Source organism: Trachymyrmex septentrionalis, unplaced genomic scaffold, assembly GCF_001594115.1.
Source record: "Trachymyrmex septentrionalis isolate Tsep2-gDNA-1 unplaced genomic scaffold, Tsep1.0 scaffold138, whole genome shotgun sequence".
Lineage (NCBI taxonomy): Eukaryota > Metazoa > Arthropoda > Insecta > Hymenoptera > Formicidae > Trachymyrmex > Trachymyrmex septentrionalis.
This window is the reverse complement of record NW_017304522.1, coordinates 27,109-40,497: the sequence shown is the minus strand read 5'-3', so window position 1 is coordinate 40,497 and position 13,389 is coordinate 27,109. Positions and strand designations below refer to the sequence as shown.

The 13,389-nt window shown below is 34.1% G+C and overlaps 1 protein-coding gene across 3 annotated transcripts in view; it reads left to right on the top strand.

Annotated features, from left to right (window-relative positions):
* The window catches only part of LOC108745358 (RNA-binding protein NOB1), a 23,960-nt gene extending 12,698 nt beyond the window's left edge, over positions 1–11,262 (top strand). For 2 of the 3 annotated variants that reach the window (XM_018481481.1, XM_018481480.1), the window contains exons 4-7: positions 8,651–8,862; positions 8,935–9,349; positions 9,507–9,841; positions 9,923–11,262. In XM_018481481.1, the coding sequence (XP_018336983.1) occupies positions 8,651–8,862; positions 8,935–9,349; positions 9,507–9,841; positions 9,923–10,183 (1,223 nt within the window). In that variant the 3' untranslated portion in view covers positions 10,184–11,262. The remainder of the gene's footprint in view (positions 1–8,650; positions 8,863–8,934; positions 9,350–9,506; positions 9,842–9,922) is intronic. The other variant, XR_001939092.1, reaches the window with a different exon arrangement.
* The last annotated feature ends 2,127 nt before the right edge of the window (positions 11,263–13,389 follow it).

Genomic DNA, 13,389 nt, shown 5'->3' with positions numbered 1-13,389 from the left:
GGACGGTTCGAGCGCGGCACTATAATTTAGTATAAATTATAACGGATGGGTCTCTTATACACACATATATACATATGTGTGTGCGTGCGTGCGTGCGTGCGTGCGTGCGTGCGTGCGTGCGTGCGTGCGTGCGGGCGTGCGTGCGTGAGTGCGTGCGGGCGGGCGAGCGCGCGCGCGCGTGTGTGTGAGTGAATGGGACTTACTGTTGTTCCGCAGTTGTAGATGGATCTAACGGCCGAAATTTTTGGTTCCAGCACTCCACGGAAGGTTGCCACTCGGATGTGGAGGCTCCGGTCGAGTCACTCTTATTACTTGACAGTAATAACAAATAGATCACTCGATCTAACGGATCGCGGCTTACCACTATGATCGATTAGATCACAGATCGGCAAAGTTTCGTGTCAAAGGTGGAGTTTTACTGACGTAACTAGCGTGTAATCGCGAACCGGCAATTTCGGAGATGGAGTTTGATTGATAACTGATAATTGACGACTGCGTGAAAAGTGACTGGTGACTGACTGCTGACTTCTGACTACTCGTGGAGGGCCTCTTTTTATATTGGCGAGGTCAGCGCACACGTGTGCTGCTGGGCCAATCCAGGATTAGGATTAGGGATATCGGTTGTGAAATGGAATACAGGGCTATGTGTCTAAGACAACTTTCGTTATCGAATTATAGGTTAAAAACGTCTAATTTTACGGATATGATAGTAGCAGGACGTTGGCGTCACTGGAAGTACTAGATTGCAGAAACTTTTCCAGCAGCCTACGTATCTATTGTGAGTAAGGTAAATGGGTTCGCGTTCCTGCCTAATGACTCGATTCTTAATTGCATCAGCTCCTAGATAAAAGCGACCAAGTTATATAATAAAACCAAGTTATTGCACCAAATCCAGTAGCTTAGTCCTTTTCAGTCTTCTCACAATCCTCCCAGAGTTAAGCAACTGAAGAACTTCCTCGTTCCCCTATAATGTTTTAAACATTCCATATGCTTAATAGCATACTTTCTAATTTTTTCCTCAACTGTACTGATCTTTAGATCATAATGAAGGTTGTCATTTCTGATATACCACTCTGCGTTAACAATAGTACACAGTATTCTATTTTGTACTGTTCGAATTATTTTAATATTTGTCTTCTTGGCACAACCCCAGAGTTGCAATCCATAAGTCCACATTGGTTTGAGTATCTGTTTGTATAACAGTAATTTGTTATGGGGGATTTGGTATGGGAAAGTTGTGATTGTCGCCCCAACAGCCAATACATTTTTCTAAATTTGATATTTATCTCTTCATTTTTTTTCTTCACATGTTCCTTCTATCTTAGCTTTGTGTCTAGGGTCATGCTTAGGTACTTTGCATACTATATTATCTGCGAGTTAACAAATACTGTAATAGGTTTTATTTGACGATTTGTAGAATTGATGTGTATTGATTTACCCTTATTTAGCTTAATTCGCCACCTCTTTGTCCAATTATTAATTTTATTAAGAGTACTTTGCAGGTTAGTGATTGCTTCTTTCTCTTTTCTAATAGCTAATTTCGCTTTTTTAATAACTTTTCTAATCCACAAAGGTAGCTATGGTGACATTGTTTGGTTATAGTAAATCTTGTGTGTACAAGACCAAGTATACACACACACACTCCCTTGCGATACACCTGCTTTTATTTGTTTCAATATAGAGCATTTATTCTCCATTTTTACTCTGAAGTGTTGATTTTCCATATGTATGATTTTAGAATTAGGCTTCATTCTTTAGGTAATTGTTTATGGAGCTTATACTTAAGACTCTTGTGCCACATCTTATCAAACTGAGCTATGTCCAGAAAGGCGCTAGCACATACTTGCCTTGTTTCAAGGGTTCTTTCAATGACATTAGTTATTCTGTGGATGTGCTTCAACATCGAGTGTTTGCTTCTGAATCCAAACTGATGATTTGGGATTAGCTTTCTTTTATCCGGTGTAAATAACAACCTCTTGAGCAAGTTTTTCAAATATTTTTGATATTATTGATAACAACGAAATGAGTTTATAGCTTTATTAGGTTAATTTACCAGGTTTTAGTATCATAATCATCTCTGCGACTTTTCATTGCATGGAAATATATTTTAGCCTAATAACTGCGTTAATATGATGTAGTTTTTGAAGTGCCACTTCCGGTAATTCTTTCATTATTCTGTCCGTTATCAGATTGTATTCCGGGGCCTTTCTTGCATTCAGATTATTATTAATGACTTTTTTGAGTTCACTGAGTATGACTAGTGAAATAGCTAGATTATCTCTATGTCCGATATACGTAACGTCTTCAGCTGTCTTTGTCGATAACTATTTGAATGTCTGTTCTAGACATTTTGCGAATAGTTCCGCCTTTTGTTTAACAGTACTTGTCCAGATCCTATCGTCTTGTTTAATCGGTAGATTCTGCACTCTTGGTTGTTTTAGACCTTTCGTTAAAAGGTTGTTTTAGACCTTCCATAAAAAGTAATCTGTATCCTTCTCTGATATGAGAAGTCCTCGCAGATATTGATTCCTATGTCCATTAATGTGTATCATCATTTTTTACAATTTAATCAATAAAATATATATAAAAAAGGTAATTTAACATCTACCTGTTTGACATATAATGTTTCACAATCTTGACAATCAATTTTATATACAACCTCTGTTCGAGATAGATTAGGATGAATGTCTTTATGACACTTCATGAATTTTTTAAGATTATTAATCCCTTTGTATGCCATATGTATTACGGAGTTAAAAAAAATCTTTTTATTTTTTCCAATAAAAATGGAATAAAAGGTATTATGAAAAATCTATGATTAATTTTCTCATCATTCTTGTCTGTTGTATTGTCTTTAGGTGTGTTAACCTGGTTCATTTATTCAAATTTTTTTTACAACCTTCTTTTGATTTGAAAGTGAAAATACGTTTCAATTGTTTATAAGAATTTGGGTATCCATTGTTTATAAGAATTTGAGTTCAAAGTTCTGATGAAAAATAGGATGGAACAAGAAAAGAACTCTATCTATTAATATAACAATTGTTCCCACTTTTTGACATAAAGGATGTCTAGAAAAATAATTCAAGTAGCGACCAGAAAATGTAGGTTTGTGATACCAATTATGAATGAGAGAATTTCCCTTTTTGATTAAGCTAACATCAACAACAAGAAAGTTTAACCTATCACTTCCCATTTCTTGTAATTTTAATCTGGGGTGATATGAATTATGTTGATGTTTGAATCAGTTATTAAGTTCAATTTGCTTTTAGAAAAGAAAAAGGTCTTTATTGATGAACAGACGGGACAGAGACTGACTCGCATGGCAACGATGCAAGAGTCTATTTTTTTTTTTAGTTAGAGTAACATGGCAACGCGACGGTCAACTCGAATAACAAAAACGGTCGAGACATGACACGGAGGCACTCGGGCCTTTTCGTTAAACATCGATAGCGCACTTACATTACTCACACAAGCACACTAAGCTGATTCAACAAATTAAAAGTATCATTAATATGTCAATGTGTGAAGCATCATATGTTAACAATGTCGTCATATGTTATGCAATGTCGTCTACATACCTCACGTAAAAGGATGGTGAAATTGAAAGATTCTGTAAAGCTTTCGTTTCTAGAATGATATCCGATACAATGAGTGATAATGGTGAACCCATTGGTACTCTAAAGGTCTGTTTATAAAATTTATCATTAAAACTAAAAAATGTTGAATTGAGAACTAATTCTAAAGCTTTAAAAAATTCCCTTTTGGGAACGCTCGTGTTTCTTTCAATGAGATGCCATCTCCTCTCCGTATCTTCTATCACCAAGTCAATAAGTAAATGTGAATAACGAAACCACGTCAAGAGATAAAAGAACTTCATTGTTATAAATTGTCAAGTTGGAAATATGTTTAGTCAAATAAAAACTATTTTTTATAAAACTGTTGGCTACTGGTATGCTTTCATGAATTATGTCATGTAAAAAGGAGGCTAAATTGTGGAGAGGACTTCCTACTGAAGAAATTATAATACGAAGTGGATATCCTATTTTGTATATTTTAGGAAGACCATATGCAAAGAGGCGAAACGGTTAGAAAAGTTTGTCATGCTTTACCTTAAATGGATAATTGCACCGACTTTAATTACCTTTTTGAATAGGCTTACTTATGTAATTTAGAATTAGATTTCATATTGATAAGGACTCAAAAGGAAGGGTTGAAACGTTTATGAGTTCGTTATTGTTATTCACACGAGAATAAAGCATTTATGTGCATCCGTTTTGGCTCTGATTGGCTTTTTTTATACAATATATATTTTATTAATTGATTTGTTTGAGCCTCTTTTCATTGGTTTGTTTTCACATTTCCATACATAAAATCTATCTTTGAAAGTTTTTTGCTTATAGCCTACAAATGTAATTGCAAACTCCATACCAAATGCATATTCCATACCAAATACATTAAAAAGCCTTATAATTAGAGGAAAGGATAAACTATTCTTTAACTAATCAGAATGTTGTCTACAAAATTTCCTGTGAAGACTGTGAAGCTACTTATGTAGGATAAATCAAAAGCAAATTAAAAACAAGATTAAATGACACATTTCGGACATTTAAAAAAAACTGGTTCTCCATCGGTGATTACTGATCATCATATCAATTACAATCATAATTTCAATTGGAAAGAAGTAAAGATTTTAGACAAAGAACCGTCTTACAATAAAAGATTAATCTTCGAAATGGTTCATATAAAAAAACAAAAATTAGAATTGAACAAACAAAATGATACTGAATCATTATTTAATTCCTATTTACGGATCTTGCAATCTCCTTTCCCTTCTTAATCTTCTTATTTTCCTTCTTACTTTCATCGTCTCTATCCTTATCTCTATTCCCCTTCCAATCTCATCCCCACTTTCAACAGTCTATTACTGAGCATCAGAATGTCGCTTACACGCTATCACATAACATAAGAAGTTTCTGACTGAACCAATTTCAATTTTTTGACTCTGATCGCAGTTTGTTTCTAAAAATTAATTTGATTCACTGTTTTAATTATTATGGATTAATATTCTTGCTACGCCTTCTTATTTGTACACAATTTTTAATTATTATATATACTTTAAATATTATATATACTTAAATATATTTATTAATACTTAGAGGAAGAGGAATTGAATTTTGGCCAATCAAACGCTATCAGTAGCATTTTACTGTCTATCGACCAATCAAATGTTGTTGACGTCACTGTCTACGGTGCATCTTTTGGAATGCTTCACCTTTCTGACTCCACCATGGGCATCATGATATAAATCATGATTATATATATATATCATGATATGATATGATGATATCATAATGATGATATATAATCATGATATCATGATTATATAATATTGCATATACAATACATATCATGATATATTATACAGGGTGTTTGGAAATTAGTGATAAGTCTTTCGCATAGGGGCAGAATGGATTAAATTGAGAAGAAAAGTCCTCTATCATTTTACAATTGTCGCAATGGTTAATGAGTTATTAACTTATGAAAATAGCCAAATTCGCTCAGCCCACCGCCAAATGCAAGCGCGCTACAGGATAGGACTGCCCAGCGCGTTCGCTGTCACTAGGCACGTAATGTTTAGCGACAGCGAACTATATTATATATATATCACGATTATACAGTATCGCTCAAAAGTGTACAATGGTGGTAAGTGCACTTTATATGATGAAATATTTGATATTCCATCACTACTAAATAACATAATTTACTTTCGTCGCTCCAGAAGACGTCAGATCACTGCTGACGTGTCCAGTTCAGATGTGCTTTGACTCCCTCTACTTGCGCCGGTTTTTGCAGAAATAAACGGCTTTTTCAGGAGTCGTCATCTATACATTTCTGTAGCTTGTAGGCGAAGTTTTATGTTGGGTACGGATGGACAAGGCTACCCAGGAATCAATATTTCCTTCGCAATATCCGTGATACGTGGATACTGAGAACGTGGATGCGAGATAGGCAAAGAATGTTGCGATCGACAACAGAATTAGTGCAATGCAGTCGGCCGCTTGTATTTTTTTTAATATAACCTTATTCTTTTCTTAATATAACTTTTTCTTAATATAACCTCCAACGCTTAATCATGATTGGCATTAAGGATGCTGTACACATCCCATGTACACAGAATCGGAACAACGGAACAGATTTCTTACTAGATCTCATTAGCCATTCCGTTCCGTAAGAAGTTTCTCTACTATATCGGAACCACCGGAATCATAGCTGGTATAAAAACGATATGAAATCAACGGAATGTTATATCGGTTGCAAGTTATGTCGATCCGGCTATTGGTAATGGTTGAGAATTTGACAAATTCGAAGAAGAAAATTAATAATATAATTCTTATTTTTCAGTACGACATCATTCTTGTTTGTTTTGTCACAATACGTGATCCAACTATGTCAGCAGTTTTTCAAATAATTCCGATGTCATTCTGAAGTAATTGAAGCACTCCTCATGATTGTATGCATTTTAACTAAATTGTCACTTGCACCTTGGAAATTAAGCATTCTTTGTGTAAACATTGACCGTATCCAGAATTTTCGTTTTCTTATAAATATATTTCTGCTGTTGTAATAAAACGTTATAAGCGAAACACAATTTTCGTACTTTCTTAAATATTGGAATGGCACATCAACTTGGCATATTTCTTGCATTTCGCAATAATTTTAACATTACTAATTACACTTCTTCATCCATCATTGTAGATTTCAAAAAAAAAAGTTTCTGAATATTAAATTTTTAGATTCAACCAAATTAGCTGAACATTCCGTTTCTTACAAATTTTCTCTACCCGTCCCATGTAACCGAAACGGAATGGAATTTTAGTAACAAAATATATTTCACTTTTATAATTCAATATTTTTGGATATTCAAAGTAATGTTATAGGTAAGATAATTGCATAAATTGCATATTGCTGTTTTAGGATGGAGTCCCATGAAGCGTATTTGTCGCGTATTACGTAATCGCATAACTAATTAATAATTAGTAAAACACAAAACCACAATAATCGATTGCTTCTGATTGGTTACGTCGTTACGCGATACACGCTAAAAATCTCATGGCACTCCAGCTTTAGTCGCATTAAAATTACGAAATATCGATTAAATCAAGTAAATTAACTTGCGATCTGGGCGATATTCCATTCCGGCTACATGGGACGGGTAGAGAAACTTTTTACGGAACGGAATTGTAGTGATCTACCATTTTTTAGTAAGAAATCCGTTCCGTCATTTCGATTCCATGTATGTACACTGAGGAGCAAAAATGAGTTTGTAACTTTGCTTGTAACTTTGATTGAGCGCTTCACCCGTGGGTTATTGTGATAGGTGGGATGATACGTTCGTCTACACCAACTTACACCGAAGTATCGCACGTTCATGTCAATTTCCGTATAACAAATTCGTCGCGATAAAGCGTTTAAGTCTAATTTTAAGAACTCGACGTTATTCATTCACTCTACGTTATTTATCAACTCTAGCAGTAGTAGTCTACAATTTCCGTTTTTTGTACTATCAAAGAGAAACCTGAGAGAGGACATGGCGGCCCAAAACCTGTAACCGCAAAATGCTGCCGTACACTATTGCCCTCTGATAAAGTGGATGTAAATTACATAGCAACTTTTCAAGGCTGGAGATGATAAATCGATATTTGATTCATATAATTGTGTTACATGTAGAGCAGAATTTTTTCCCCTTCTTTTTTCCTTTTTTTGCGATTAACGTTTTAGGTGTATTAAAAGTTATTCATTAATTTCAACATAATTGACACTGATTCTCTGAATGGTCAAAGACTGGTTTTTTACTAAACCGATAAAATTTAAGTGTTTGCGATATGGTGAATTTTTGTTTTAATGAATTACCTTCTATATTATTTTACAATAAATCGTTTTTGCTTTCAAATTTACCTTTTAATAATTTAAATACATTTTAGAGTTCATTTTATATTATAATTTTCGTTAATAAGTGGAGGTGGCTCACTGAAATAAATTAATTTGTAAAAAAAAAATTTTTTTCGTAATTACAATATCATATTGTCTCTGAGGATGGCTCAAAAGTGAAACATGTAAGCGGATTAATTATTAATAAAGTTGTTTTGTTAACCGTATTGGTTTGCACAAGAATTGTCGTACTCGTATTACCCTGTTATATTCAACCATTTTGTATCATTAAGGAGCCTTTAAGAATTAATTTATATTTAATATTAGAAGATAAAGACAGGCGAAACAGAACGCGCGAACAGGTGGGAAATTTAATAATGTTTAGTGAATTTTGCCTTCTGTGTGTGTGTGTGTGTGTGTGTGCGTTTCCGCATTTCCGCGCTCTATGTAATCGCATTCTTAACATGCTTAGCGATGGCAAACGCACGCCTCATTAGACAGTCTTATCTCGCTGCCCGCTTGCATTTCGCGATAGGCGAATTTGACTATTTTCATAAATTAATATCTTGTTAATTATTTCGAAAATTGTAAAATGATATAAGATTTTTCGATTCAGTTTAGTCTACTCTATTTACACAAAACCGTTTTGCCAAAATTGCTCTGCATGCGAGCGTGCGTGCGTGTGTATTATAATGTTAATATTTGTTTAATGCATTTACAGTGACCGAGTTTTCAAAGAAGAGTGGCGATTATACTAGCCTATCTGCTACTGATCTTAAGGTAATTGCGCTGACATATCAGTTGGAAAAAGAAAAAGTTGGATCGGCCCATCTGAAAGAGATTCCAACAATAAGAATTATTAAATCTACAACTGATAAAGAAATCAGAGATGATTTTAAACTGCCAATTGGATTCTACATGCCGAAGAAAAAAGTGAGATATTTTAGAGATTGCTTTTGTTGTATGTATAATTTTTATTAATCTAAATTTATATTCTTTATCTAGGAGAAAAATGAAGTGATTACAGATAATGTAAAGGCTTCTTTGAATAATACGGAAAAAACAGATGTTATTGAAGAAAATATCACACACGTACAGGTTATACGTGATTCGGCAATAGATGATACAATAAATGGCACAGAAATAAATAATGTGGAAAAACAATTTACTTCTTACACATCTGCATCTTCGGACGAATCACAGTCAGATTACGAAACAGCATCGGATAAAGAAGATGATAAAACAAATGATTTAGCTGATAAATTTTTCAAACTAAGGTGCGATCCAACTGATTTGGAAGTAGAGGGTATGGGCATGTATGCCATGGATGACATTCTTGCTTCTATTGATACATCCAAAAGTGACGAATCATTTGAGGATAAAGATAAAGATGACGATGACAGTGGTTGGATCACACCAGGTAAATTTCATTGGTTATATTTTATCAAAATTAACGCATAAGTATACATTATTGAAGTATGGATGTATAATACATATATATATATTATATAATACATATATATGTATAATAACATATTTTTAAGAGTATTAATTTTAATCACTTACCTTTTCGAAAGCAAATGTTTCCAGCATAAAAAAGCAAATGGATTCGGAAATTCTTGAAGAAAAGGCTGCGACTGTCGCGTGCTTAACCATGGATTTTGCAATGCAAAATGTACTCATGCAAATGGGATTAAATGTGGTTGCATTAGATGGCAGAGTAATTAAACAGATGCGAACATTCATATTCAGATGTTACGCCTGTTTCAAGACCACTAGTATCATGACAAAGATCTTCTGTCCACATTGTGGTAATAGGACGCTGAAGAAAGTAGAAGTCACATTAGACGAGAATGGAAAGCAACAAATTCATATCAATTTTCGACGATCTCTTTCGGCCAAAGGAAAGAGGGTAAATTATATTATTTCTGATACAATCTATGAGTTATATGAATGCAAAGATGGTAAAAATAAAATTAATGAAATATTTCAGTTCTCATTACCAACGCCGAAAGGTGGGAAACATGCTAATAATCCCATTTTATGTGCGGATCAACCAATGCCGAAACAACGCCCATCACGTTTGGCACACATAAAGAACGATCCGCTCGACGATGATTATATAGCTGGGTATTCTCCATTTGTTATGCGTGATATAAATTCGAAGTCAGCTATGCTGGGCATAAGGCCGGATGGTATTATCAAGTACTGGATGAAAAGAAATCCTAATGAATCCAAAAAGAGACGAAAATAAAAACTGTTTATTATTAAATCAACATTGTTATTTTGGGGTTTTATGAATTCTTCATCATTACGTATAATGATTCTGTAAATGGCTACATTTAATCGTTCTTTAGTAAATTAAGGAGTATTCATAGAAATGTCTAATTTTTTTTATATAATGAAGTTGAAGTACCGAAATTGACGTATGCAAAATTCTACGGTAGATTAACGATGAAATAAGAAAAAAAATGTTGGAAATGTAACCTTTCACGTAAAACATAGTGACAGACATAAGATTCGCAGACGCTTCTTTGATTGACTGTACTTTGGAACATATACTACTGAAGAGGAATTGCCTATGCTGGTCTGTATATCAAAGTGAAGCCAACATCTGTGCGAAAGAGAAAGGTAGAGAAGTCCAATGTTTGCAATGCGCATGCGTTAGTACTGTCATATGCTGTCATCTGTGTGAATTGTATGTATGTTGCATTAGTGTTTCTTACACACTGATGTTGTAAGTTACGATTGTACAAACGTAGAATGAAAGTGGAACGTGAACTGCGCGGGAAAGCACAAAAAAATGAATAGTTTTTGTGTACGATTCATCTATAGTCGCTGAAATCTGACTATAAAATACTCAATAACTTCTAAATGGCTGATCTAAAATGGATAAAATTATAGTATTTTGAAAAGGTCTCAACAAGAACTATGAGTTCTTGTTCCATATCTTGAACATTATATATATGATAATATATAATTACATGTAAAATATAATTATATGTGGCACTATATATAATTATATAAGGAACATAAAATATTCCGAGACGGCAAAATATTAGCGACTATAGGTGAATCGTACACAAAAACTGTTCATTTTTTTGCGCTGAGACTTTTACGTTTTCTTTAGCAGGTCATAAGCTATAACATATGTGAAAACCATTTGATTTCACCGGGACTCAATTTCATATAAGATTAGTGTGGGGTTCTTTTCAGCACTTTACTAAAAAACCACCTTAAACTACAAATTACATTATAGTCCATATGAATGTAACGGTGATGGTGGTGGTTAGCGAAACGAATGTGTATATGTCTCCACTGCATACATTCTGAAAAGAGATTTTTATATAAATAATGATTTAAAAAATGTAAATGATATATATAAGAATAAAACATAAATGATATATAATGAGTAAACCAGAAGAATTACTTAAACACCGAGTTCATTTTTTAACGATAACCGTCTGATTCGCTCATTGTCGACCATTAAGTATTGTAAAATAGAAAAAAGGAATTAAAATACGTAGGCTACTGGAAAAGTTTCTGCAATCTATTACTTCCAGTGACGCCAACGTTCTGCTACTATCATATCCGTAAAATTAGACGTTTTTAACCTATAATTCAATTGACAGTTTGTACCCAAGCCAACTACTTTTGTTTGCATAGTATTTTAAAAAAAGTTTAATATTTTGTAAGAAAATGGAAATTTCGCGTGAAAATTTTCGGGCAATGATTTTTTACGATTACAAATGTAATCTAACTCTGAAACAATGCATCGATCGACTTCATTTGGCTTTTGGGGATGAAGCACCATCCAATAGGACTGTTTATAATTGGTTTGCCGAATTGCAGCGTGGACGTACCTTTCTTAGTGATGAATTCCGTGAAGGTCGTCCATCCACGTTGTTGCTACTAATGTTGATGCTGTGCGTGAAATGATTGAGCGAGACCGGCATATGACATACCGCGAGATTCAGGCACCTTAGGCATTGACATGAAAGCAATACATACGATTTTGTATGATCACTTGAGCGTACGGAAACTTTGCAGCGTTGGATCTCACACAATTTGACCGAAGCTCAAAAACAGGCTCGTATTAAATGGAGTAAAGAAATGCTCAAGAAATTCAACCGAGGTCGGTTAAATTTGGTCTACAACATCGTTACTGGGTGATTTATCACCTAATGACTTCTTTTTGTTCCCAAACATTAAAAATAAGATGCGTGGTGAGCGATTTGAGTCGCCTGAAGCAGCTGTTGAAATATTTCGTACACTGATTTCTGAGGTTATAGCCTTAGAGTGGAAAAAATGCTTCGAAAATTGGTTCGAGCATATGCAAAAATATATCGATCTTAAAGGCGAATACTTTGAAAAACAATAAAGCCATTTACCGAATTTTACATGTTTTTTTCATATTGTTTGCAGAAACTTTTCCAGCAGCCTACGTATCAATGTGAAAAATTAGATGCCGAAAAATTCGGATAAGAACTTGAATGTGTAGATACATTACGACGTAATTTTAATTATGTTTTATTATTAAACATTACAATTTTCTATTTAATTTATATAACTAAAACATCATTATTATGAAATTTTATGTATGAGTTGAGGATATTATTTTAGCTAGCTACTTACATTCATTTTTATCTCAAGACTTTTGTCATATATATAAATTTTAGTTTTATTTATGTAACCGTGTTATCATTAGACATACAATTTTATATTTTATTTATATAATCAAAACACTTTTTTGTGAAATTTTGTTTGTTAGTTTAGGAAATTATTTTATCTAGCGATTTACATTCAATTTAGCATACTATTTTATATAATCTTTTCTAAATTATGTTTTTTAGACAATATTCATAATTGGGTCATTGATCAGTTTGAGAGTGCAATTCCGAACTTTTGCGATTGCGTCTTTAAGGTCATTTTATAAGATAGCGATTGATGATCACATACGAGGTCTGGCTATTAAATAACGAGACTGCTTATGAAAAAGTTTTATTTTAAAAATTATTCTACAATTGAATGCTCCCCTTCAATGTACTCCCCTCCCCTCGCCACACACCGTTCCATTCGTTTTTTTCATTGGTCAAAGCAATGTTGGAAGTCTTCTTTTATAAGAGCATTTAGGAGCTCCGCCGATTTTCGCTTCACCTTTTCCATCGACTCGAACCGGGTTCCTTTTAAGGCAGACTTGATCTTCGGAAACAGGAAAAAGTCACAGGGTGCTAAATCAGGCGAGTACGGCGCGTGTTCGAGCACTGGAGTGCCTCTAGCAGCTAAATAACGCTTCACAGACAGCGCGTTATGGGCAGGTGCGTTGTCCTGGTGTAAGATCCACGACTTGTTTTTCCACAACTCCGGCCGTTTCTTACGAACTCGCTCTCGCAGTGTTGCCAAAACTGTCAAATAGTAAGTTTGGTTTACAGTTTGACCCTCTGGAACCCATTCAGTCAT